The sequence below is a fragment of the Pelodiscus sinensis genome, chromosome 29, assembly GCF_049634645.1.
Source record: "Pelodiscus sinensis isolate JC-2024 chromosome 29, ASM4963464v1, whole genome shotgun sequence".
NCBI lineage: Eukaryota > Metazoa > Chordata > Testudines > Trionychidae > Pelodiscus > Pelodiscus sinensis.
The window spans coordinates 12,309-37,640 of record NC_134739.1 but is presented as its reverse complement, the minus strand read 5'-3'; the positions used below and the strand labels follow the sequence as shown (position 1 = coordinate 37,640).

Here is a 25,332-nt window from a genome sequence, read left to right as displayed (position 1 = left end):
CTCTGTTCTAGTTGTAGCCTTCACAGCCTCCTGCAGCAAGGAGTTCCACAGGTTGACTCTTTGCTTTGTGAAAAACAATTTTCTGTTACTAGTTTGAAGCCTGCTACCCATTCCTTTCCTTTGGTGTCCTCTAGTCCTTCTTTAGGGGAACTAATGAAGAACTTTTCTGTATGCACCCTCTCCACCCCACTCATGCTTTTAGAGACCTCTATCCTGTCCCCCCTCTGTCTCCTCTTTTCTAAGCTGAGAAGTCCCAGTCTCTTTAGCCTCTCTTCATATGGGACCTGTTCCCAACCCCTGATCATTTTAGTTGCCCTCCCCTCTCCCAGCCTCTCTCTTCCCCTCTCCCACCTCCTTTTCCCAGTCTCCCCCAGTTTTGTTCAATAAAGACAGATTCCATTTTTGAACACAATTGTCCTTTATTTTGTACATCAAGAAAAGGGGCTAGGGAAGGGTAAGTGGAAGGAGGTGAGGGAGGAATGGGGTACGCGCCCCCGTTGGGGAGGACTGGGCTGGCTCTGCGAGCTTTTGGGGTGGAAGCTCTCCTGCAGCCCCCCGATTACCCCCTCTCCCCAGATGGCAGCCTGCGGCAAGTGCAGCCGGGCTGATGGCCAAGTGCTGTGATGTGCCCAGTGTGGGTACTCCGGGCACTCCAAGCCAGGACTGCTTTGCAAGCGGGGCACCCCTGAGAACTGTCTGTCTGGGGTGGAGGTCGGGACCCTTTAAGCACAGCCCTCAGCTAGCCTGAGACAGCATCTCCACGCTCTAAGTCCTCCTCTGATGCCCTGCCGGCACTGCTTCCGGCCATCCTTAAGCCCGGTTCAGGGTCCACTTAATGTGGACATGCTAGTTCGAATTAGCAAAACGCTAATTCGAACTAGTTCTTTAGTCTGGATCCGTTAGTTCGAATTAGCTTAGTTCGAATTAACGTTGTAGTGTAGACGTACCCTAAGGTGCCATAGGACTGCTTGCTGTTTTTAAAGTTACAGACTCACGGGTCACTTCCCTTCTTCCCCCCCCCCCCCCACTTCCCTACTATGGTTCAATTTTGGAATGATGGGGGGTGCCCTGTATGTATCACACTCCCCGTAACTCCCGTGACTGTTTGAAAAGTACAGTGATCAGATTTGCACCCTGGTCTATGGGGCCCTCTGCAGATACAAAATTTGTATCCGCATCTCTGCAACATGCGCCGTGGATCTCGGTGTCCCCGGCGGTTTGCAGGGCTCGCTGGTCTGCCAAGATTTCCCTGGCTCTGATGTGAAACTGGGAGAACCCTGCAATGCCCTAGGGTGCAGCATAGGCCAGGGACAGTGGCGACTCGCCAGCTGCATCGCCCGAGACACGGGGCTGCCCCTGCGCCCGGCTCTTCATTAGGCTCCTCCTGGCTTTCCTGTCCTCCCTAATCGTCCGCGCTGTCTGGCTGCATCTTCCCCCGCCCGGGGCTGCCTCGGAGAGGAAGCGGCTGCAGGGGACAGAGCTAGGGAATGAGGATCATTGCTTTAATAAGCCGGGCCTGACCTTTCCCCAGCCAGCGACAGGGTCCGGCCTGCCCCAGCGCCGTCCACTGACCTTTCCCACCTGCGGGGACAGGAGCCTGCCCCCCCCCCCCCCCCCGGGAGCCGTGTGCCTGTCCCATGCAGCGAGGCTCTGAGCTCGGCTGGGCAGGGCGTGCCGCACGCGGGCCCTGGATCGGAACACGCCGCGGTGTCGCCCCGTCCAGCGCGCTGGCTCCCAGGCCATTGTCGTCCGTAGCCCCTGGCCGGGCCTGAGCAGAGCCACTGCAGCTCCCAGTGAGCCTAGTAAGGAATCCCTTTGCGCTAAGCTGCCTCGGAGCCCACGGCTGGGTCTGCAGTGTGGGGTCCTTCCCCGGCCCGTGCGCAGGAGGCCACCCAGGTAGCGGGGGATGGACTCAAAGGCTTCCCAGGCCCAGCTGTGCCCTGCAGGCAGCGGGCAGATCCCCTGCTCGGAGCAAGGAGGGGGCAGATCAGAGCAGGCAGGGCTCCCCCGGCTTTGCCCATCCCGCACAGCTCCAGGCAGCTGCTCTGTGGGGCCTGGCCGGTCAGGCCTGGCACTGCCCAGACAAGCTCACCCGGGCGGGTTGGAAATGACAAACGGGGTGAGGGGGGAGCTGGCCATGCGACGGCTCCCGTGCTTGGAGCTGCAGCAAAGCGCTAGCAGCTCCCGGTGCTCTCCCGCCCGCACGGCACGGCACGTGGCCTCCTGGGCAGGCTGGCTCAGGGCTCTGTGCCCGCCCGGCCGGCCAGTGAGCTGCAGTGAGGCTGGAAGGAGAAACAAAGCAGCCCTGTGCACATCGCTAGAGCAGCTGAGGAGCCAGGCCTGCTGCCCTGCGGTACCTCGGCCTCCGGAGAGAGGTACCAGCCTGTTAGCCACCCGCCCTGTCTCTGGGCCTTGCCGGCCCGCGGGCTGCCTTGCAGTGGCCACACCACGTGCCCAACCCTGCGCATCTTGGCTGCAACTGAGCTGCGGCCAGTCCACTTGGGGGGGGGTTAGGGTAGACACGGCCCAAGTGTTCTGAACGAGGGGTGTTGGGTAGCGTGTCAGTGAACGGCTGTGAGCGCGCATGGCTTCTTCCTGCTTACAGGGCTATTCCGCAGCCCCGGGGCCAGGGAGCCCCCGCCGCCCGCCCTGCTGCCTCTGGATCCGAGGTAGCGGCGCCGGGAGCCGGCCCGAGAGGAGCCAGTTTCCCATCCAGCTCCCTGTGCAACCGGCTCCTGCCTCTGCCCCAGCGCTGGTCTGGGATAGGACGGCGCTGTGGAGCCCGCAGCGGGATGGACCATCGGTTAGGTCTGGGCTTATCGGTTAGTCTGATCGACCACGTGCACTTCCCCCGCGTGGGGGTGGGGGCGGGAGCCGGCGCCCTGAGGAGCTGGCTTAAACCCCGGCTCCACCCGCCCTCCCCCACGTGTCCCAAGGGGGGAAAGGGGTGGGGGAGGCTTCCATGAAGCAGCCTCTGCCTGTGGTGGTCCGGGCTGGTCGCCGGCAGCAGCTCCTGAGCTCGGTCCCCTCCCCCTGCCCTGCTGAGAGCCGCCAGCCGTGCCACAGGGACCGACACGCTCCCCTGCTGAGCTGCTCTGGTCCCCCCAGGGACAGGCCCTGCCCATGGCAGCAGGGAATCCCCCCCCCCCTTGTGGTGGCCAGTGGGCAAAGCGCATCAGCTGTTCCAGCAGCTGCTTCTCACTCTGCATTGGGCTCGGGGAGGGGGAGGGGAAGGGGGAGGGGGAAGGGGAGGACCCGTCCAGGATTTAACACCCCCCCCCTGCAGAGCGGGGAGTCACCTTTGCTGCTGGCCCTGCCTTGTGGCCAGGTTGCTGAGCCTTGTTCCACACGGCCCTGTTCCACCCCAGAGGTGGCTGCTTTTCCAGGGGGGGAATGGTCCATGCCCATCGGTTTGCAAAACCCTGCGGCGGCCGGTTTCAAACTCCTCGCCCCCCCCAGACAAGGGGCTTGCCAGCCTGCTCCCAGCCCTAACAGCCCCCTTGGCCCAGCCCCTGCGCCTGGAGCAACCGCGCCGGCAGCCTCCTTGGCAGCCGGGCCGCAGGGCAGGGCCGAGCCCCTGGGGATCGCAGCCTGGGGCATGTCCGCTGGGCGACCGCCTGGTGCGGCGAGTCCACAGCAGCTGCTGACGCTGAGCCGCGGCTGGGGGCCGCTGAGGTGCGTCGGGGCGGAAGGGCCGTTCCCCAGGCCACCTGCCATCACGGCTCCTGCCCCGCGCGCAAGCCTCTGCCTGATGGGCTAAAAGGGACCCTCAGGCTCCCAGGTGGGGCCCACACTTGGCCCCTCGGTCCCCGGGCAGAACCGCCCTCCTGTGCGGCGGCCCCTTCTCTCCTGGGGTCCATCCCACCACCGCCGGGGTCTCTGCCTCGGGCCCCTCCGTCTGGACCGCCCCCCCCCCCCCGTTCTCCAGCCCAGAGCGACTCCCGGCCAGCCCCGAACGGGGGTTTATTGAGCGTTGAACCCAGCACAGGATCTCTCAGGCCTGTGGGCCTGGCCCCCTCCGCCAGCTCGTCTGAGTCTCCCCTGCAGCCGGGGGCTTCTACCAAGGCCATGTCCAGGTCAGAGGCTCCCTCCTTCCAGCCGCGTCTCCAATGTTCCCTGCAGCAGCCCTCCCCCCGCCCTGGGGCCCCCTCCCTCCGTTGTTCTGCCCTGGCTGGAGCCAGCTGCGCAGGTCACTGGGTCCCTGCAGCCCGTTGGCCAGAGCGGCTGAACTGTCCGAGCTGGGTCACCCGCTCCCCAGTTGCTGGGTCTCCAGTTTTGTGCTGCTCCCGATAACACCAGACTCCCTGTCCCCTCCCTCCGTTACACCAGGGCCCCCCGTTCAGAGTAGTTCCAAGCAGCCCGGGGTACATGTTCCTGCCCCTCCCTGCTCCACTCAGCAGTGACGCACCCCCAGGCTGGGACTGGGGGCAGCGCAGACCCGGGCAAAGCCCACGGGAGAGAGGCCGGCGGGGGACGCCGCAGGGCAGGCCCTGGCAGCGAAGCCTGGTGCTGTGGCGAGCATGGGGCCTGTGCCCCTCGCGCCCCCGGCCAGGCAGCTTGCAGCCCAGCACACGGCTCCTCCGGCGGCTGCCTCAGGCCCAGGTGGGTGAATGAGCCTCAGCTGGGCAGAGAAACCTGCTCACAAGAGTGTCCGTAGTGAAAGGCCCAGCCCAGCTCTGTGCACATGGCACCCAGCAGGGCCTGCACGTGCTTGTGCCCCAAGCTCCACAAGGGCAGGGTGCTGGTGCAGTGGGCGCTAGTGTCAGGCCGGGGGGCCCTGGGCTGGGCTGCGCGCGTTAGGCCGTGTCCCTCGCCACGGTGCAGCTCAGCCCCGGGGGAGCGGAGCCGCATGTGCACGGATCTCTGTCCGGGGCCGTGCGCTGGAATCACGTGCAGTGCTGCCCTCTGCTGGAGGGAATTAAAACTGCTCACCTGCATACCATGGGCTTGTACTGCTGGTGGCGATTCCCCTTTGAGGCTCTGGGTGCGGGTTCTGCCCCCGCTGCCGCGGCGCGTGCTGAGCACGTGACCCATGACACTTTGGTGCCCACAGATGAGCTTCCTTCCCCCCGTTGCGCAGTCGCCCTGGGGCTGTGGCAGGTTAGCGCCTGGCAGCACGTGCTCAGCCCTGCTCCGTGGGCGTAAATGAGGCGTCTCAGAACGGGGCCCCGGTTCTCCAAAGACTCTTTATTGTGACTGGTCCAAGGCCGCTTCCCGTCAGGCCGGGGCTGGAAGAGCCAAGCCCGAGACCTGGAGCCCAGTGGCAGCTGGTAGCGACCCCCCTCCCCCCCGCTGCAGGCTCTCGGTGTGGTCACGGGTGGGCAAATCTGACCCACTGGCCTCCTTCAACAGCTGGGGTCCAGGGCACTCAGGGGCCGGTGGTGCACGCTCTGGTGCCGGTGGTGCAAAGCGTGCGTGTGCCCTGCAGCCCTCGGGCTTGTGTGAGATCGTCCAGTGCCACTGGCGGCCGTGACTCCGTGGTGCTGGGACGAAGGGGAGGTGCATGGCCACTGGCGGCACCAGCCATTGGGGGCCTATTTGGTCCATATGCTCCGGGCGGGCCCCCGAGGCACCATCCCGGCCTGGTCACTGAGCGGGGCCCTGGCCCTGCCTGGGACAGGGAACCGGGCGGCCCCTGGGGACTGTGCTGAGGGTTGCTCAGCCCCCGCCGGGCCCTCAGCGAAGGTCAGTGCAGCTGCCTGGGCCCGCACGGCCAGCCCCCGGGAAGGCCCAGGCTCTGGGGCAAAGGGGCAGGCGGGGGCTCAGCAACTGGCCATGGCGGGGCAGTGCCGGGGGTACGGGGTCCCCCACGCCACCAAGTTACTTGCAGCCAGTCCGGAAAGACCCAGGAGCAGAACACGGGGCTGCCAGCAGCCCTCTCGCCCTGGCTGTACCACCCCCCGCCCTGTGCTCCGGGGGGGCTGTACCACCCCCCGCCCTGTGCTCCGGGGGGGCTGTACCACCCCCCGCCCTGTGCTCCGGGGGGGCTGTACTGCCCTCATCCCTGTGCTCCGGGGGGGGGCTGTACTGCCCTCATCCCTGTGCTCCAGGGGGGCTGTACTGCCCTCATCCCTGTGCTCCGGGGGGGGGCTGTACTGCCCTCATCCCTGTGCTCCGGGGGGGCTGTACCACCCCCCGCCCTGTGCTCCGGGGGGGCTGTACCACCCCCCGCCCTGTGCTCCAGGGGGGCTGTACCACCCCCCGCCCTGTGCTCCGGGGGGGCTGTACTGCCCTCATCCCTGTGCTCCAGGGGGGCAGTACCACCCCCCGCCCTGTGCTCCGGGGGGGCTGTACTGCCCTCATCCCTGTGCTCCGGGGGGGCAGTACCACCCCCCGCCCTGTGCTCCGGGGGGGCTGTACTGCCCTCATCCCTGTGCTCCGGGGGGGCTGTACTGCCCTCATCCCTGTGCTCCGGGGGGGCAGTACCACCCCCCGCCCTGTGCTCCGGGGGGGCTGTACTGCCCTCATCCCTGTGCTCCGGGGGGGCTGTACCACCCCCCGCCCTGTGCTCCAGGGGGGCTGTACCACCCCCCGCCCTGTGCTCCGGGGGGGCTGTACTGCCCTCATCCCTGTGCTCCGGGGGGGCAGTACCACCCCCCGCCCTGTGCTCCAGGGGGGCTGTACTGCCCTCATCCCTGTGCTCCGGGGGGGCTGTACTGCCCTCATCCCTGTGCTCCGGGGGGGCTGTACCACCCCCCGCCCTGTGCTCCGGGGGGGCTGTACTGCCCTCATCCCTGTGCTCCGGGGGGGCTGTACCACCCCCCGCCCTGTGCTCCGGGGGGGCTGTACTGCCCTCATCCCTGTGCTGGGGGAGGGGGCTGTACTGCCCTCATCCCTGTGCTGGGGGAGGGGGCTGTATGGATCCCAGGCTGCGGGTCCCAAGTCTCCGCCCAGGAGAGCAGGGGGGCTGTGGGGAGGGGCAGGGGAGCCTGGGGGTGAGGCCCCCACTGGGGCCGGGGCGGCGGCTGCTCGGTCCCCTCCGCCTTGGGAACCGTCTCGCTGGAGCTCGGCGGCTTGTGCCCAGGGCGGGCTGCGCGTGGGACGGGCTGCGGGGCAGAGCCGGGCCCGGCCAGGTGGGAGGGGCTTGCACAAGGGCCCCGCCGCCCCGCCCCGGCGGCAGCTTGTACCCAGGCCTGAAAAGCCCCCGGCCCCGGCCTGCAGAGCCCCCTGCTGCAAGTCACTCTCGGGGGCGGGGCGGGGGGGCCTTTGCCGGCCGGCACAGCGCTGGAAGGGAAACGTCCGGGTTCCGGGCCTGGCGCCCAGCTCCATGGGGCGTTTCCCCGGGGCCAGGAGCTGTGCGGCATCATCTCCGGCCCCGGCTCCTCCGCGGGCCCCTGGCAGGAATGGCTGGCCCAGCCCGCCCGGCACCCGCAGGGCTTCCCTCCAGCCTCAGTGCTGGAAGCCAGGCCGGCAGGCCTGCCAGGAATGACCATCAAGGAGCAGCCTCGGCCCTGGGCAGCCACCAGCATGATCGCACCTGGGGGTTGTGTGGGGAAACTGAGGCACGGGTGGAGGAGGCAATGCCTGTGGCTGTGCAGCTGGGGGGTGTGGACGTGCCAACTGCTGGCCCGAGGAACCCACCGTGCAGAGGGTGCAGCTCAGGGCTGAGGCCCGCCTGCCATGGCTCTTTGTCGGCGCCGGAGTAGCCGGGTTGGGCCCAGGCGCTGGAGCAGTGAGGGGGAAGGGGCTGCTGGCCTTGGCCGCGCCGTGCTGGGGCGAGCAGCTTTGGGGCGTCCCATGGCAGAGCTGGGCCATTACAGCCCTCCCACCCCCTGTTCCTTGGGCGGGGGCTGTGCCCTGCATGGATGGGGCAAGGGGTGTGTGGGGCACTGGGCTGTGTGGGGCTGGGCACCGCTCCGCGTTTGCAGCCATGGCAGGGCGGCTGTGTGTGCAGGGACATCAGGCCAAAGACTAACCCCCCCCCCCCTACATTCAGTGTGCGGATTTGCTTTACAAACATCCCGGCAGAGTCCCAGCAGCCGGTGCGGGCCCGGGGCGGCTCTGACTATGCAGCCGGCTCCTTGGCCCGCCGGTCTCTGTGCCCGCGCCGTGGGGCAGGTACATTCCGTGGTGGCAGTCCAGTGCGGTGGGAGTGGAAGCTACATTCAGGCAGGGACGGGCAGCAGCCGCCCGCCGAGGAGACCGTGCACGGGGCCAGCTGCGCACGAGTCTGCAGAGGCTGGGCCCCTCCAGTGCCAGGCGCTGGGCGCAGCGGAAGACGGTGTCATTGGTTGGTCGCCCAGCTGGCGGCTCCAGCACGTGGCTGGTTTTAGGGAGATTTCTCCCCCGGCGGAGGGCAGGCAGCCAGAAGGGTGGCCAGGCTAGGCCCCTCCCGACCTGCAACACAGAAGGGAGCGGCCCGTTAGCGCTGGCGCCAGGCGGGGCAGAGCAAGGGGCCAGGGTCTGGTTAGTGCCCATCCCGCTGCTGCTCTCCACACCAGGCCCCTCGCAGGTCGGGGTGCTTGGGCCTCCCTGCCCCACACCCTGCGCACTAGGGGACGTTTCCGGGGCCCCCTGCAGGAGCAACGCGTCAGCCGGGGGTGAGCGTTGTGCTCCGGCCCCACTGGCTGGGACACTCCTCGCCCCACGCTGCAGCCCCAGGCTCTGCCCTCCACGTGCAACGTGCAGGCCCCAAGCTGGCCCTGGCAGCCAGCACATCCCTCGCCCCATGCGGGCTCCACAGCCCAGCCCCAGCAGTGACAGGCCCCAGGCCCGGCCTCTGGACTGGGCCCCACCGCGACCTGGCCAGGGTGGGCTTTGAACCAGCCACCTCGAGCCAGAGGCACCATGGCCAGGCCCCAGCCCCCCATCACCTGGGCTCAAGCACATGCGGGTCAAGGCCCTACGGCTCCAGGTGCCCTGTAACCTGAGGAGCCTCGGGCTCCTGGGATAGCTCCGGCCTCTAAGCTGCCCCGGGGCAGGGAGGGGCGACCCCAGCAAGCGCCCAGGGGTGAGGAAGGATGTGGGCGCAGATGGGCATGGCCCCAGGGGCAACGAGATGGACACAGACAGTGACGTGGTGGGAGGCTGAGATGGGGCCCAGTCCCTGCCCTGGTGCCCAAGGAGCCAGCTGCTCTGCTCCCGGCCCACGCTGGGCAGGGCTGGCACGGAGCCGATGGAGCGCGTGGGGCAGGGAGCCAGGCTGCTTCTCTCCCGGCCCAGGGCCAGCTGTGGCTGGCAGCCAGGAGCAGGCTGGCCCAATGGGCAGAGGCAGCACAGCCCCGGAGCCCCCGCCTCTCCAGCCCGGCACAGCCCAGGGCACCCTGGCAGCCCCCAGGCCCCCAGGGGGTGGGATGGAGGGGACGGCCCGTGCAGCAGGTTCCAGGCGGGTGCAGCAGGAGGCGATGGGCGCGTGCCAGCAGCGAGCGCAGGGCTGAGATGGGATGGAGATGGGTGACGGCGGGAGGGGCTACGCCAGCCCCGGCGGAGCCGGGTCGTACCTTCCTCTGCGGATGTTCCTTGGCGCGAGAGAGGAGAGAGGGCTGGTTAGCGAGGCCCCGGGGCGAGGCCCGGCCCTGCCAGGACCCTCGCCAGGAGCCAGCCCCCAGCCACGGGCTTCGCAGGCCAGGCACAGGGTGCTGGGCTGGGGCAGCGCTCACTGTGCGGCTTGGGGCCGGGGCAAACTCCAGCCCAGCAGGGGCGGGCGGAGGGCAGGGCCCCTCTGTGGCTGGGTGCAGCTGCGGGCTCAGGCGAGAATGCGCCAGGGCAGGGGTCAGTGCGGGTGGGACGTGGGGGGAGGGGGCACTGCAGCCCCTGTTCCTGACCCACGGCCCAGTCTCCACCCCAGGAGCACCTTCCCCGCGCCCTCCCCCTTGGAAAACTGGGCCCCCGCTCGCCCCAGGCCAGTGCCCCCTCCCCCGCCCTATCCCCCGGAAAGCTGTGCCCCTCCCCCGCCCTGCCCCCCGGGAAGCTGTGCCCCTCCCCCGCCCTGCCCCCGGGGAAGCTGTGCCCCTCCCCCGCCCTGCCCCCCGGGAAGCTGTGCCCCTCCCCCGCCCTGCCCCCCGGAAAGCTGTGCCCCCGCTCAGCCCAGGTCAGGGCTTTCGCCAGCCGCACACAACACGCAGGCGCAGCCCATGGAGCTCCCTGTCACCCGGGTCTCCCCTTGGGCCAGGCAGGCCCCTCCGCCCCACGCTGGGGGCCCGGGCGGCAGGTGGGGGGCTGCTTGCTGGGTTACACCTACCCCTCTCCCGCCTGCCCCGTGGGGCCCAGGGTCTCCAGCCCCCCACTCCAGGTGCCCTGTCTGCTTCCGCATGCCCCGCAGCCCTCGGCCCTGCCCGCCCGGCCTCCTGCAGCCGAGCTGCCTCCGGGCTGGCAGGGCCCTGGCATGGGCCCCAGAGAGCCAGGCGCCCAGAGGCTCCAGCCAGGCCGGGGCAGCCCTGGCGCATCCCTGGGGCGCTGGAGGGCGTGGGCTAAGGGGCGGGGCCAGGGCAGGGCTCGGCGTAGCTGTGTGGGGCGCCCCCCGCCTGGAGCCCTGCCCCGCCCTGCTCAGTGCCAGGCCCAGCGGCTGGCTGCCTGGGGCGTGCTCCCTCCCGCGGCACCGGGCAGCGCCAGGCCCCTGTGCTTACTTGAAGCCCCAGCCGGTGCCCCCCAGGACAATGGCCGCCACCAGCACGGCGCCCGCGATGGAGCCGATGATGATGTTGGTGCCGCTGGGACCTGCAAGGAGGGCAGAGCCGCGCTCAGGTCCGGTGTGGGGCCGGCGCTGGGCCCCGCGTGGCCCCTCCCAGACGCCGAGTCAGAAGTGTCCCCCACGGCCCTCCCTCTGGGGTGGTCCCCCATCCCTCTGGCTCAGCAAACGCCCCCCCAGGCCCGGCCCCCCACGGGGACACGCTGAGCAGGGCCGGCCACGCCACCCTGGCTCCCAGCAGCCAGCAGGGGGCGCTCCCCCAGCTCCCCCTTCCCACAGCCCATGGCGCCGCGGGCTCAGCTGTGGGGCCTTCGTGCCCCTGTGGGACCCCAGCAGTAGCTCGTGGCTCTAAGCCTGGCTAGCACAGCCCTGTGGAGACGCCCCAGCTGCCTGCCCCACAGGCCGAGGGCGGAGGGCAGTGAGAGAGAGGCCTTTGGAGCTGCTGGGCGGGCTGGGGCCAGCGCAGCCCCAGCCTCGCCCCGGCCCAGCTGTCCTGCGGCACACGGTGCCAGCCTTCTCGGGCAGGGGGTGGCCCCAGGCATGGCTCGGGGGTCTCGCGATGCCCCTGGGGGAGGGCTGGCTGGCTGAGTGAGCAGGGGCAGGGAGGGGCTTGAGAGCAAGGTGAAGAGAGGTGGGGTCTGGCCTTGGGGCCTGTGGGGCTAGGGAGGCTGTGGGGCTCCATGGGGCTAGGGAGGCGGGCCTGGCCATGGGGCTAGGGAGGGGGGCCTGGCCATGGGGCTATGGAGAGGGACCTGGCCATGGGGCTAGGGAGGCTGTGGGGCTCCATGGGGCTAGGGAGCCAGGCCTGGCCATGGGGCTAGGGAGGCTGTGGGGCTCCATGGGGCTAGGGAGCCAGGCCTGGCCATGGGGCTAGGGAGGCAGGCCTGGCCATGGGGCTAGGGAGGCAGGCCTGGCCATGGGGCTAGGGAGGCGGGCCTGGCCATGGGGCTCCATGGGGCTAGGGAGGGGGGCCTGGCCATGGGGCATTGGGGGGCGGCTGGGGGGCTCTGGGCACGGACCCTTGTATCTCTCGGGTTCGCCGGTGGGCTTGGGCCCCGGGAGGGGGTCGTAGACGCTGCAGTCCTTCCCCGTCCAGTCCGCGTGGCAGATGCACGTGGCCTCGCTGCTGCAGACCTGCGGCGAAGGAGAAGGAGGCGGGTGAGGGGGGAGCCGCCATGGGGGCTCGCTGGCCTTGGGCTGCCTTCCCCCGGGGCGGCTCCCCACGGCCCGACAGCCCTGAGCACGAGTGGGGCAGCCCTCCCAGGCCACTGGCCCACGCTGGCCCTCCCGTGGGCCCGGGCGGCTGGCTCGTGCCGCAGGCTGCGGGGGCGGGGTGTCCGGGAAGCGGGCGGCGCACACAGAGCTGCCGGGGGTTCCCGAACGCGGATCGCGTCTCCGGGCTTTCCCACGCCCCCGCCGCGCGAGGACTCACCCCGTGGTCGGAGCAGATCTTCCCGTCCCCGCTGCCGGGGCAGGCGCTGAAGTTAAAGGCGGCGGCGGGAAGGCATCTGTGCTCACGACAGACCATGCTGGGCCCGCAGGGCGTCCCGTCCTCCACGTAGCTCAGCTCCGAGCCGTCCACCTGCTGCACGCGCCCGCCTCTGGGGAGGAAGAGGTGCTGAGGGGGGCGGGGTCACTGTCCGACATGCCCCAGGGGGTGCAGGCTGGGGCACGAACCCCCTTTGCCCCCCGGGATCAGGCTCCTGGCTGTGCAGCCGGCTCGGCCGCCTCTGGCTGGGGGCGACTGCGGAGCCGCTGCCTCTGCCCGGCTCTGCCAGGGAAGGGGAAAGGGCCCCGGCCCCGAGGGCTGACAGACGCCCAGGCCAGGGCTGGCTCCCAGCGAGCTGCACGGGAGGCGACGGAGGCTCAAGGAGCCGTGGGGGAGCCGGGGGCCCGATCCTGCGCTAAGGCCAGGCGGCCGCTGGACAGGGCTGAGCACCACGGCCAGGCCGCCCGCACCCGGCGCAGCCCCACACGGGGCCTCGGGACGCTTCCACGTCCGGGCAGCTGGCGCAGCCACAGCACCCGGCGGAGCGGCCCGTGGCCTGGCCTGCGGCTCCTGGGTCTGCCCATTGCTCTGCTGAGCGGGGAAACCGGAGCGCCCGGAGCCAGGGCCCTCGGGCCGGGGCAGTGACTGGGGCCCTGCCCAAGAGGGGGCTCTGCACCCGGGAGCAGGACTGTCGACTCTCCCATTGCACGACCCCGAACCCCCCTTCCCCAAGGCCCCGCCCCTTCCCAGAGGCTCCGCCCCCGCTCCATCCCCCACCCACTTTCCCTGGGCTGGGGCAGAGGTTGGAATGTGGGGAGCTGAGGGCGCTGGCGGCGGGTGCAGGCTCTGGAGCGGGGCTGGGGATGCAGGAGGGGGCGCAGGGCTGAACCGAGGGGCCCAGAGACCCTGTGGAAGTCAGGAGGTGGCTGTGGGAGGGGTTTGGGGGCAGGAGGGGGTTCTGACCTGGGGCGGGGGCGGGGGAGGGCAGGGGCTCAGCCAGCCAGACTGTACCTCACGTGGCTCAGGCAGGCTGGCCCAGGCTCTGTGCGACTCCCGGACGTGCCCCTAGGCTGAGGACTCGGGGGGCCCACGCACAGGCGCTATCCCTGCAGCTCCCATTGGCCACGGTTCCTGGCCAATGGGAGCTGCAGAGTCAGCGCTGGGGGCAGAGCTTCCCTACCTGACCCTCTGCTTAGGGCTCGCAGAGACGCGCTGGCCACGTCTGGGGGCTGTGCCAGGCCAGGGCCCAGCCTGCCTGAACCTCTCTGCGCCGCCGACCAGACGTCTGGGTCAGACCAGAGACCTGGCCACCCGACACTGGAGCTAGGCCAGAGCCCAGGGCGTGGGGCTGATCCCCACAGGAGAGGGCTGTGCCTGTAGGGGAACAGGACACCCCCAGCCCTGGCCAGTAATGCCCCACAGTGGGCCCTGGCGCCAGGGAGCTGGTGGCCCCGGAGGGCCAGGGCGCAGGGGCACTAAGCCAGCGCAGGCCATGGGCCGGCCCCGGGCACCCGCCCACCTGCAATCGATGTATCGGTTCTGGTGGTAGAAGGTCATGGTTGTGATCTCGCCGGCGAGCTCGCCGAGCCGTGGTGCGCCCGTCACATTGGTGCACAGCAGTGACCCGCACAGCACGTCCCTGCAAGGTGGAAACAGAGTGCGGTGGGTGGGCCCAAGGCAGGAGCCCGGCCTGGCCCAGAGACCCCCACGCCCGCCCAGCCACAGCCCGGACCGACCCAGAGACCCCCACGCCCGCCCAGCCACAGCCCGGACCGACCCAGAGACCCCCACGCCTGCCCAGCCACAGCCCGGCCCGGCCCAGAGACCCCCACGCTCGCCCAGCCACAGCCCGGCCCGGCCCAGAGACCCCCATGCCTGCCCAGCCACAGCCCGGCCCGGCCCAGAGACCCCCACGCTCGCCCAGCCACAGCCCGGCCCGGCCCAGAGACCCCCACGCCTGCCCAGCCACAGCCCGGCCCAACCCAGAGACCCCCACGCCCGCCCAGCCACAGCCCGGCCCGGCCCAGAGACCCCCACGCCCGCCCAGCCACAGCCCGGCCCGGCCCAGAGACCCCCACGCCCGCCCAGCCACAGCCCGGCCCGGCCCAGAGACCCCCACGCCCGCCCAGCCACAGCCCGGCCCGGCCCAGAGACCCCCACACCCGCCCAGCCACAGCCCGGCCCGGCCCAGAGACCCCCACGCCCGCCCAGCCACAGCCCGGCCCGGCCCAGAGACCCCCACGCCCGCCCAGCCACAGCCCGGCCCGGCCCAGAGACCCCCACGCTCGCCCAGCCACAGCCCGGCCCGGCCCAGAGACCCCCATGCCTGCCCAGCCACAGCCTGGCCCGGCCCAGAGACCCCCACGCTCGCCCAGCCACAGCCCGGCCCGGCCCAGAGACCCCCACGCCTGCCCAGCCACAGCCCGGCCCAACCCAGAGACCCCCACGCCCGCCCAGCCACAGCCCGGCCTGGCCCAGAGACCCCCACGCCCGCCCAGCCACAGCCCGGCCCGGCCCAGAGACCCCCACGCCCGCCCAGCCACAGCCCGGCCCGGCCCAGAGACCCCCACGCCCGCCCAGCCACAGCCCGGCCCGGCCCAGAGACCCCCACGCCCGCCCAGCCACAGCCCGGCCCGGCCCAGAGACCCCCACGTCCGCCCAGCCACAGCCCGGCCCGGCCCAGAGACCCCCATGCCCGCCCAGCCACAGCCCGGCCCGACCCAGAGACCCACACGCCTGCCCAGCCACAGCCCGGCCCGGCCCGGAGACCCCCACGTCGGCCCAGCCACAGCCCGGCCCGGCCCAGAGACCCCCACGCCCGCCCAGCCACAGCCCGGCCCGGCCCAGAGACCCCCACGCCCGCCCAGCCACAGCCCGGCCCAGAGACCCCCACGCCCGCCCAGCCACAGCCCGGCCTGGCCAACCAACCCCCCACACCCACCTCAGACTGGTTTCAGGGAGCGGGTCCAGGGCAGGAGGGTGTTTCTGGGTGTGGGGGCAAGACCCTCCTGGCACAGGGCAGGTGGGCAGTGAGCGGAGGGTGGGGAGGCCAGCGCAGGACTGTACAGAGGATGTGGCGATGCCCGGGCCCCACCACTTACTGCTTGTTGCACTGCGCCCAGGCCGGGCCGGCACGCCCGCAGTTCCCCCTCTCGGTCCCTTCCACGTTTAGCTTCTCGTAGCAGAACCTGTCAGCAGCCGCTGGGGCAGGAGGGGTTCGGTCACCCACGGGTGTGGCCCTGTCCCCCTCACTACCCCTGCCAGAAAGCATGTGCTCCTGCCCCACCTGGCAGAGTGCCCCGGGGGGGCCGGCGTGTAGGGGGGCTCACATGGGGCAGCCTGGCCATCACGCTCCTGCTTTGCAAACACACGTCCCTTGGTCATGGCTGCGCCCCACCAGGACCAGGGCATGGCCAGAGCGGCCCCCGGCCCGCAGCCGAGAATTTCCCGGCGGGCGAGGGGCGACACCCGCGCTCTGCGTGTCCGTGGGCAGTGGGCGGGCGAGGGGCGACACCCGCGCTCTGCGTGTCCGTGGGCAGCGGGCGGGTGAGGGGCGACACCCGTGCTCTGCGTGTCCGTGGGCAGCGGGCGGGCGAGGGGCGACACCTGTGCTCTGCGTGTCCGTGGGCAGCGGGCGGGTGAGGGGCGACACCCGTGCTCTGCGTGTCCGTGGGCAGTGGGCGGGCGAGGGGCGACACCCGCGCTCTGCGTGTCCGTGGGCAGTGGGCGGGTGAGGGGCGACACCCGTGCTCTGCGTGTCCGTGGGCAGTGGGCGGGCGAGGGGCGACACCTGTGCTCTGTGTGTCCGTGGGCAGTGGGCGGGCGAGGGGCGACACCCGTGCTCTGCGTGTCCGTGGGCAGCGGGCGGGTGAGGGGCGACATCCGCGCTCTGCGTGTCCGTGGGCAGCGGGCGGGTGAGGGGCGACACCCGTGCTCTGCGTGTCCGTGGGCAGTGGGCGGGCGAGGGGCGACACCCGTGCTCTGCGTGTCCGTGGGCAGCGGGCGGGTGAGGGGCGACATCCGCGCTCTGCGTGTCCGTGGGCAGCGGGCGGGTGAGGGGCGACACCCGCGCTCTGTGTGTCCGTGGGCAGCGGGCAGGTGAGGGGTGACACCCGCGCTCTGCGTGTCTGTGGGCAGCGGGCAGGTGAGAGGCGACACCCGTGCTCTGCGTGTCCGTGGGCAGCGGGCGGGGGAGGGGCGACACCCGCGCTCTGCGTGTCCGTGGGCAGCGGGCGGGGGAGGGGCGACACCCGCGCTCTGCGTGTCCGTGGGCAGCGGGCGGGGGAGGGGTGACACCCGCGCTCTGCGTGTCCGTGGGCAGTGGGCGGGCGAGGGGCGACACCCGCGCTCTGCGTGTCCATGGGCAGTGGGCGGGTGAGGGGCGACACCCGCGCTCTGCGTGTCCATGGGCAGTGGGCGGGTGAGGGGCGACACCTGCGCTCTGCGTGTCCATGGGCAGTGGGCGGGTGAGGGGCGACACCTGCGCTCTGCGTGTCCGTGGGCAGCGGGCGGGCGAGGGGCGACACCCGTGCTCTGCCTGTCCGTGGGCAGTGGGCGGGGGAGGGGCGACACCCGCGCTCTGCGTGTCCGTGGGCAGCGGGCGGTCGAGGGGCGACACCCGTGCTCTGCGTGTCCGTGGGCAGCGGGTGGGCAAGGGGCGACACCCGCGCTCTGCGTGTCCATGGGCAGTGGGCGGGCGAGGGGCGACACCCGTGCTCTGCGTGTCTATGGGCAGTGGGCGGGTGAGGGGCGACACCCGTGCTCTGCGTGTCCGTGGGCAGCGGGCGGGCGAGGGGCGACACCCGCGCTCTGCGTGTCCGTGGGCAGTGGGCGGGTGAGGGGCGACACCCGTGCTCTGCGTGTCCGTGGGCAGTGGGCGGGTGAGGGGCGACACCCGTGCTCTGCGTGTCCGTGGGCAGCGGGCGGGCGAGGGGCGACACCCGCGCTCTGCGTGTCCGTGGGCAGTGGGCGGGGGAGGGGCGACACCTGTGCTCTGCGTGTCTATGGGCAGCGGGCGGGCGAGGGGCGACACCCGTGCTCTGCGTGTCCGTGGGCAGTGGGCGGGGGAGGGGCGACACCCGTGCTCTGCGTGTCTATGGGCAGTGGGCGGGTGAGGGGCGACACCCGTGCTCTGCGTGTCCGTGGGCAGCGGGCGGGCGAGGGGCGACACCCGCGCTCTGCGTGTCCGTGGGCAGTGGGCGGGTGAGGGGCGACACCCGTGCTCTGCGTGTCCGTGGGCAGTGGGCGGGTGAGGGGCGACACCCGTGCTCTGCGTGTCCGTGGGCAGCGGGCGGGCGAGGGGCGACACCCGCGCTCTGCGTGTCCGTGGGCAGTGGGCGGGTGAGGGGCGACACCCGCGCTCTGCGTGTCCGTGGGCAGTGGGCGGGTGAGGGGCGACACCCGTGCTCTGCGTGTCCGTGGGCAATGGGCGGGTGAGGGGCGACACCCGTGCTCTGCGTGTCCGTGGGCAGCGGGCGGGCGAGGGGCGACACCCGCGCTCTGCGTGTCCGTGGGCAGCGGGTGGCCTGGCAGAGGCAGCAGGGAGGGAGGGAGAGTTTGGCTCGCAGGGCCCTGAGGCCAGAGCTGGCGCCTGGCTGCACTTCCTGCTCTGCGGGCATCGTCCATGGCACACGCCCACGCAGCCCCCTGCCCTGCCCCCACTCGAAGCCCCGGCCCGCCCGCACTTACCATGCCCCCAGAGTGCATGGCACTGTCTGTCCCGGGTTTTGCACCTGCCCCCGTAGCACCGGCCCTGTGGAGCAGAGAGCCGGGTGTGACGTAGTGGGGGTACTGGGCTGCTTTCTATGCTGGCTCTGTGGTAACCCCACTGGCTGCTGCCGGTGCCACGGCCCAGAAGGCCAGGGAGTGAGGGTCTCTCAACCTGTCCGACCAGCTACCCCCCATGGAGAGGGGCAAAGGAAGGTGGATGCCGCCCGGGCTGGGGGGCAGGGCTGGAGGAGACTTAGTTAGTTTCTGTCTGGGAGCCTGGAGGAAGCAGCCTCAGCAACAGGCTGGGGGGTTTAGAAGCCGGACCCCCTCCCCCATATCAAGGGGGGCTGAGGCATCCTAGGCCTGCCCTGGAACCTGGTGACATCTGTGCTGTGCTGTATCCTGGAGAGGCAATAAACTCCCCTGTTCTCCCGGCTGGTGGAGTCTGTTCGTGCCCTTTCGGGGGTGCAGGTCGGCTCCCAGGCCTCGGGGCGCGTCAGACGGGGGGTCGGGCGAGTGCTGGATGGAGCAGGGAGCAGCTGGGTGGGGATGGGCAAAGGGCTCCCCCAACCGGTCAGCCCAGGACTGTGCATGGAACTGTGGGGCCGTGCCGAGAGCGGGGGCGGGTGATGGGCCAGGCGCGGGTGAGCGGGGCCGCAGGGCCGTTACCTGCTCCTGGTCACAGAAGTAGCCGTCCACCTTGTGCAGGTTGGGTGGGCACTGCAGAGAGAGGGAGTTTCCATGGGCCCCCCGCCACGCAGCCCTGCCCCCCCCGGCCTGAGCCTCAACCCCCAGGCCTGGTCCCTGCCCCGCTCTGCCCAGCAGGCACCCCCGGAACGGACCAGCGCCACCCATGTCCTGCAGGCGGCCTGCCCCAAAGCAGCCCCCGGGGGCAGGGCGTCCCGCTGAGCTCCTGCCCTGCCCCTCACCTGGCTGGAGTCCCCGGTGCAGCTCTCGGCGATGTCGCACTCGTTCACGGCCTCCCGGCACGGCACGCCCCGCGGCTCGTACTGCAAGATACGGAGGGGACCGTGACTGGCCGGGGGGCGAGGAGCCAGCCCCGGCACGGCTGAGGAGACTCCCTCTCCCGGCGGCTGCATGTCCCAGCCGGGTACAGGGACGGGCGGCCGCGCTGTGACCCTGGGCCCGGGCGCTCTGCCTGGCGGGGCCCTGGCGACCGGCTCCCCTGCTGACTGGCTCTGCCCCGGCTCCGGGGGCACCTCTGGTGCCTCAGTCGCTCGCTGATCCCTGGGCTGCCCTCGGCTGGACCGGCCCGGCAACTACATCGCCCCCTAGTGTCCACCATGGGCACTGCAGGGCGGGCAGCGGCCGGCCTGCCCCCTCACCTTGCAGCCTTTGCAGCACAGGCCGTCGCTGCACATGGCGCCGTGGGTCAGGGTGCACTTCTTGCAGCAGCTGCCACCGCCCCTCGCGCACTCCTGCCAGGACACACACAAGCAGCCGCCCGTGAGGCCCTGCCTGGCACCAGCACCGCGCCCGCAGCCTCTGCTCCAGCAGGACTGGGGGGGGGGCCCAATGCGCCACATCAGCCCCACAGCCCCGCCCTCTCCCTCAGCCCCGCCCTCTCCCACTTCCCTCAGCCCCGCCCTCTCCCACATCCCCGCCCTCTCCCACTTCCCTCAGCCCCGCCCTCTCCCACTTCCCTCAGCCCCGCCCTCTCCCACCTCCCCCAGCCCCGCCCTCTCCCACTTCCCTCAGCCCCGCCCTCTCCCACATCCCCGCCCTCTCCCACCTCTCCCAGCCCCGCCCTCTCCCACTTCCCTCAGCCCCGCCCTCTCCCACCTCCCCCAGCCCCGCCCTCTCCCACTTCCCTCAGCCCCGCCCTCTCCCACCTCCCCCAGCCCCACCCTCTCCCACTTCCCTCAGCCCCGCCCTCTCCCACTTCCCTCAGCCCCGCCCTTTCCCACCTCTCACAGCCCCGCCCTCTCCCACCTCCCCCAGCCCCGCCCTCTCCCACTTCCCTCAGCCCCGCCCTCTCCCTCAGCCCTGCCCTCTCCCACCTCCCCCAGCCCCACCCTCTCCCACTTCCCTCAGCCCCGCCCTTTCCCACCTCTCACAGCCCCACCCTCTCCCATCTCTCACAGCCCCGCCCTCTCCCTCAGCCCTGCCCTCTACCACCTCCCCCAGCCCCGCCCTCTCCCACTTCCCTCAGCCCCGCCCTCTCCCACCTCCCCCAGCCCCACCCTCTCCCACTTCCCTCAGCCCCGCCCTTTCCCACCTCTCACAGCCCCGCCCTCTCCCTCAGCCCCACCCTCTCCCACCTCTCACATCCCTACCCTCTCCCACCTCTCACAGCCCCACCCTCTCCCACCTCTCACAGCCCCGCCCTCTCCCTCAGCCCTGCCCTCTCCCACCTCCCCCAGCCCCACCCTCTCCCACTTCCCTCAGCCCCGCCCTCTCCCTCAGCCCCGCCCTCTCCCACCTCTCACATCCCCGCCCTCTCCCACCTCTCACAGCCCCGCCCTCTCCCTCAGCCCCACCCTCTCCCACCTCTCACAGCCCCTCCCTCTCCCACAGCCCCGCCCTCTCCCACCTCCCCCAGCCCCACCCTCTCCCACAGCCCTGCCCTCTCCCACCTCCCCCAGCCCCGCCCTCTCCCTCAGCTCCGCCCTCTCCCACCTCCCACATCCCCGCCCTCTCCCACCTCTCACAGCCCTGCCCTCTCCCACCTCCCTCAGCCCCGCCCTCTCCCACCTCCCCCAGCCCCACCCTCTCCCATCTCTCACAGCCCCGCCCTCTCCCTCAGCCCTGCCCTCTACCACCTCCCCCAGCCCCACCCTCTCCCACCTCCCTCAGCCCCGCCCTCTCCCACCTCCCCCAGCCCCACCCTCTCCCATCTCTCACAGCCCCACCCTCTCCCTCAGCCCTGCCCTCTACCACCTCCCCCAGCCCCGCCCTCTCCCACCTCCCCCAGCCCCGCCCTCTCCCATCTCTCACAGCCCCGCCCTCTCCCTCAGCCCTGCCCTCTCTCACCTCCCCCAGCCCCGCCCTCTCCCATCTCTCTCAGCCCCGCCCTCTCCCTCAGCCCCGCCCTCTTCCACCTCCCCCAGCCCCGCCCTCTCCCACAGCCCCGCCCTCTCCCACCTCCCTCTGTCCCACATCACAACGACTGGCCCCATCCCACGGCTGGGCCCCTTCCAATAACCTCCGTGCCCACGGCTCACGGGTGGGCTGCAGGGTCTGACACCCGCCCCTGGCGCGCAGCCCTCACCGTGAGCGACCCGCAGTCGCATTCCTCTCCAGCCTCCACAAAGCCATTGCCGCACTCCGGGGGGTCCAGCAGCTGCAAGGGGGTAGGGGGACAAGAGGTTCCTGCAGGCCCCTGGAATGGGCATGAGGCACCGTACCAAGAGCCAGCTGGGTGCAGGACATTCCCGAGGCCTTCCCGGCTGCCCCGCCCATTCCCGGCAGCGGGGCTGGGCTCGCCCCAGGACCCCCAAAGGCCCCGTTTGAAGGGAAGCGTCTGTGGCCCTGGGAAAAGCAGCGGGGTGGGGGCACAGCAGCTCCCAGCCCCAGTGCCAGCTCCCCTCTCTGAGCTCCTGCTCCCGGCACCTGGGGGCCCAGCAGCCTCCCCACACAGGAGCACCCCCTGCCCTGCCCCCACGCCTGGGGCCCTGTCACACCTGGGCTTCTGCCCGCCCAGCTCAGCCGCGTGGGGGCTGTTCGGCTGGGGACACTCATGGCCCAGGAGCTGGGTCTCAGAGCCCCAAGCTACCTCCGCCGCTGTCATGTTCCTGGATTTTAAGGGGAGCAGCCAGATGGCTGCTGCACCGCTGGGGGGTGTTTGCCCCAAAAATCGATACAAAGGGGGCCATGTGAGGTGTCAAACGGAAGCTTATTGTCTATGGATTCCGTATCTGCCCTGCATGTACCTGTGTAATGTCTGGGTGTGGAGTTATAAAGATGGACTCTGTGTTGATGCTGAAAGATTCTGTCTGAGGAGGAGCAATGGGCCAGGCATGTTTGGACAAGCTAATGAGCAAAGCTCCAGGAACAATGGACCACAGAAGGCCAAAGACACATCTGACCACTGGCCATGTGACTGTCTCCAGCTTGGACGAAGCGGAGGGAGGGGATGGAGGAGGGGGAGGGGATATAAATAGGCCATGTGGCCGACTCCATCTTGGTGCTCAGCTCAGCTCTTCATCCCAGAGGCAAGAGTGCAGGGACCGAGGAGCCAGAAAGAACTGTGGACCCGTCCTGACGTAGGATGCTCACCAAAGACTTTTAACCCAGCAGTTATAACATCTCTGCTGTGAGCCTGCATTGAGAACTGGGAGATTCGATGCATGTAACGTAGGATACTTTAACAACCTCACTCTCCTTTCTTTTAGTAATAAACCTTTAGATGTTAGATTCTAAGGGATTGGCTCAGCGTGGTTTGTGGGTAAGATCCGGAGGGTAAATTGACCAGGGATCTGTGGCTGGTTTCTTGGAACCGGACAGAACTTGTTCGGGGTAGGTGGGATTGGGTTCTAAGACCCCCCACCGGTGTATGAGGCCCGGCGCTATCTGGGGCACGGATATTGCTGGGGGGTCGGAGCGGTTTTGCTCGGGAGGCTTCAGGCAGGCAGCTGAAGCGCTTGGTGTAACTGGTTTGTGGCCTGTTTGGGAAGGTCACCAGTCTGGGGCTGTAGGAGCCCCCACTTTGAGCAATTTGCCCTGAGCGGACGCCCTCGGCTGTGCCCAGACCCGGCCCGCCACAGCCGCCCAGCGCGGGGGAACGGCTCTAGGGTCCGGGCTGCCCGGGCCTGTGGGAGGCTTGGCCGGAGTGCGGGGGAGGGAGGGTACCTTTAAGGGTTTGTTGAAGAGGCAGCTGCCCCCGCCCTCCTGCAGGAACTGGCTGTACTCTTCCAGGCTGCACCGGGAGAACTTGCGAGGCAGGTAAAACCTGGCAAGAAGAACCAGCAAAGTCACAGGCGCCACCCGCAGTGCCCTGGCCTGGGGCCTCGTGCAATGTGCCCCCCAGCCAGCCAGGGCCAAGCGCCCTCCCCACGCTGCACCCCGGGTTACTTCACAGGCGGCATAACGGGGGCCTCACCCCTCGTCACACGGCAGGGCAGGGACAGAGCCGGAGCAGCCTCACCAATGCCCCCTTGCTGTCAAACGTACCAGTGTGTCTCCCGGCGTGGGGCAAAGCTGGGCCTTCCCCCCTTCCCTCGGCTGCCTGCCCTCCACGGGACCGTATCTACCCGCTGAGTCTGCGCCCTCACCACACACGGCAGCATGGTCCAGTGGATGGAGCACAGTGCTGTTAGCCAGGAACACTGGCTTCTCCTCCCAGCTCTGCCACTGACTAGCTGTGCCCTTGGTCAAGTCCCTTCCCCTTGCTGTGTGCTCAGGTTTCGCTCATTTTGCAGCACGGAGCCAATCTCTCCTCCCAAGCCAGCGTCGTTTGCGCCTGCGTGCAGTGGTGGTCGGGTGGCTCCGCCGGCAGAGGGGCATTTCAGTCCCCTAGCCAGTGCCAGATCGAACGGCACAGAGTAGCCCAGTGTGAGGGGACCACACTGTCAGGCCTTGGCTCACGCCTGGGCCTCAGCCCCTTCCTCTGAAGCTTCAGAGAAGCCAAGGGCTTTGCCTGCCTGGCTGGATGTCGCCTCCTGTGGGGTGGCGGAGGGCTGGGATATCGCAGTGGGACTCGGACCCATGGCTGTGCCACTGGCCGAGAGGCTGCAACCCGGGCCCATGGCTTGTGAAGTGGTGGGTTTGCCCCAGGCTGTGGCGCCCGGAGCGACGCTCGTCCCCACCCGCCACGCAGCCGCCTCTAGCGCTGCCCAGTGACCCGTAGGCTGGGCCGGGGCAGCCCCGGAAGCCCCTCGCTGAGAGGTTAAATCTCGGTTACTTCACTGGTCGAGTAACCGCATGAACTCGACTAGTCTATAGCCCCGGGCGCGGGGCCAGAGGTGTGAATGTGGGGTGCGGTTAGGGGTGTGAATGTGGGGCTGGTGCACTGGCAGAGAAGGACGCCATGTGTGGGGCTGGTTCGCAGGGTGGGGGCAGGGCTGTGAATGTGGGGCTGGCGCACTGGCAGGCAGAAGGGGCCAGGCTGGGCAGTGAGGGCACCAGAAGCCCCTGGAACTGGCGCCAGTCACCCGCCTGGCTCGGGCTGCGCCAAGCACCCATCTGCCTCGGTTCCAGCTGAGCCCTGGCCCGGCCCAGCTGGCGTTGTCCCGGGACACCCCGGAAGGGAACTCACCCCGTGTCCTCCATGATGCATCCCAGCCAGGAGTCTGGACACCGGCAGTCCCCTGCAGAGAGACAGTAGGGAGCCTGGGCTGGCCTGGTAACTGCGCCCGGCCCCCCAGCCCGAACCTCAGGGGGCTGCGAAGCTCCGGGCCCAGCGGCAGCCCCAAATCGGCTTCCTGAGGAGACGGAGCCAGGACGGGCCCAGCTGCTGCTCAGACTGGGCTGCGGACCCGCCCCGAGTGTGCTCCTCCCCCCCCAGGCCCCCAGTCAGCAATGGGGCAACTCCACTCCCAGCTCTGCCAGGCACAGGGGGGCCGGGGAGCTGGTGCCGCGGAGACCCCCAGCGCCCAAGCCCTGCTGGAGCAGCTGCAGCCCATGTCCTTGCCCGCAGAACGGCCGTGCAGCCGGCATCCCTGCCAGCGCTCACCTGCCGCGCTCCGGTGCTTGTTCCACATCATGCCCATGTTCTGCCCCAGGGTCTGAGCCAGCGTCACAGCCATGGCGCCCATGGTCCCGTACTGCGTGGGGCGGGAGGGAGAGCACAGAGCCATGGGTCAGCCCCGCTGAGCGCGCCTCCCTGCGGGGAACAGGGATCGGAGCCCCACCGGCCCCCTGCACAGCCCCCATCCATCACCTCCCGGAGCCTGCCCCTCATCTGCAGCCCCACAGCCCATGTAATCCTATACCCCCTTCTGCAGCCCCACAGCCCATGTAATCCTATACCCCCTTCTGCAGCCCCACAGCCCATGTAATCCTATACCCCCTTCTGCAGCCCCACAGCCCATGTAATCCTATACCCCCTTCTGCAGCCCCACAGCCCATGTAATCCTATACCCCCTTCTGCAGCCCCACAGCCCATGTAATCCTATACCCCCTTCTGCAGCCCCACAGCCCATGTAATCCTATACCCCCTTCTGCAGCCCCACAACCCATGTAATCCTATACCCCCTTCTGCAGCCCCACAGCCCATGTAATCCTATACCCCCTTCTGCAGCCCCACAGCCCATGTAATCCTATACCCCCTTCTGCAGCCCCACAGCCCATGTAATCCTATACCCCCTTCTGCAGCCCCACAACCCATGTAATCCTATACCCCCTTCTGCAGCCCCACAACCCATGTAATCCTATACCCCCTTCTGCAGCCCCACAGCCCATGTAATCCTATACCCCCTTCTGCAGCCCCACAGCCCATGTAATCCTATACCCCCTTCTGCAGCCCCACAGCCCATGTAATCCTATACCCCCTTCTGCAGCCCCACAACCCATGTAATCCTATACCCCCTTCTGCAGCCCCACAGCC

The 25,332-nt window shown here is 69.8% G+C and overlaps 1 protein-coding gene across 1 annotated transcript in view; it reads right to left on the bottom strand.

Moving 5' to 3' along the window:
- Positions 1-5,167: 5,167 nt before the first annotated feature.
- The window catches only part of ADAM11 (ADAM metallopeptidase domain 11), a 32,299-nt gene continuing 12,134 nt past the window's right edge, over positions 5,168-25,332 (bottom strand). Inside the window, exons 9-23 of the mRNA XM_075911283.1 lie at positions 24,460-24,550; positions 24,043-24,094; positions 22,638-22,737; positions 21,058-21,129; positions 19,172-19,264; positions 18,755-18,835; positions 18,495-18,545; positions 17,805-17,868; positions 15,218-15,317; positions 13,636-13,755; positions 12,060-12,228; positions 11,647-11,761; positions 10,566-10,656; positions 9,441-9,458; positions 5,168-8,337 (exon numbers count right to left, since the gene is read on the bottom strand). Coding sequence (XP_075767398.1) covers positions 8,322-8,337; positions 9,441-9,458; positions 10,566-10,656; positions 11,647-11,761; positions 12,060-12,228; positions 13,636-13,755; positions 15,218-15,317; positions 17,805-17,868; positions 18,495-18,545; positions 18,755-18,835; positions 19,172-19,264; positions 21,058-21,129; positions 22,638-22,737; positions 24,043-24,094; positions 24,460-24,550 — 1,233 coding nt within the window. The 3' untranslated portion in view covers positions 5,168-8,321. The remainder of the gene's footprint in view (positions 8,338-9,440; positions 9,459-10,565; positions 10,657-11,646; positions 11,762-12,059; positions 12,229-13,635; positions 13,756-15,217; positions 15,318-17,804; positions 17,869-18,494; positions 18,546-18,754; positions 18,836-19,171; positions 19,265-21,057; positions 21,130-22,637; positions 22,738-24,042; positions 24,095-24,459; positions 24,551-25,332) is intronic.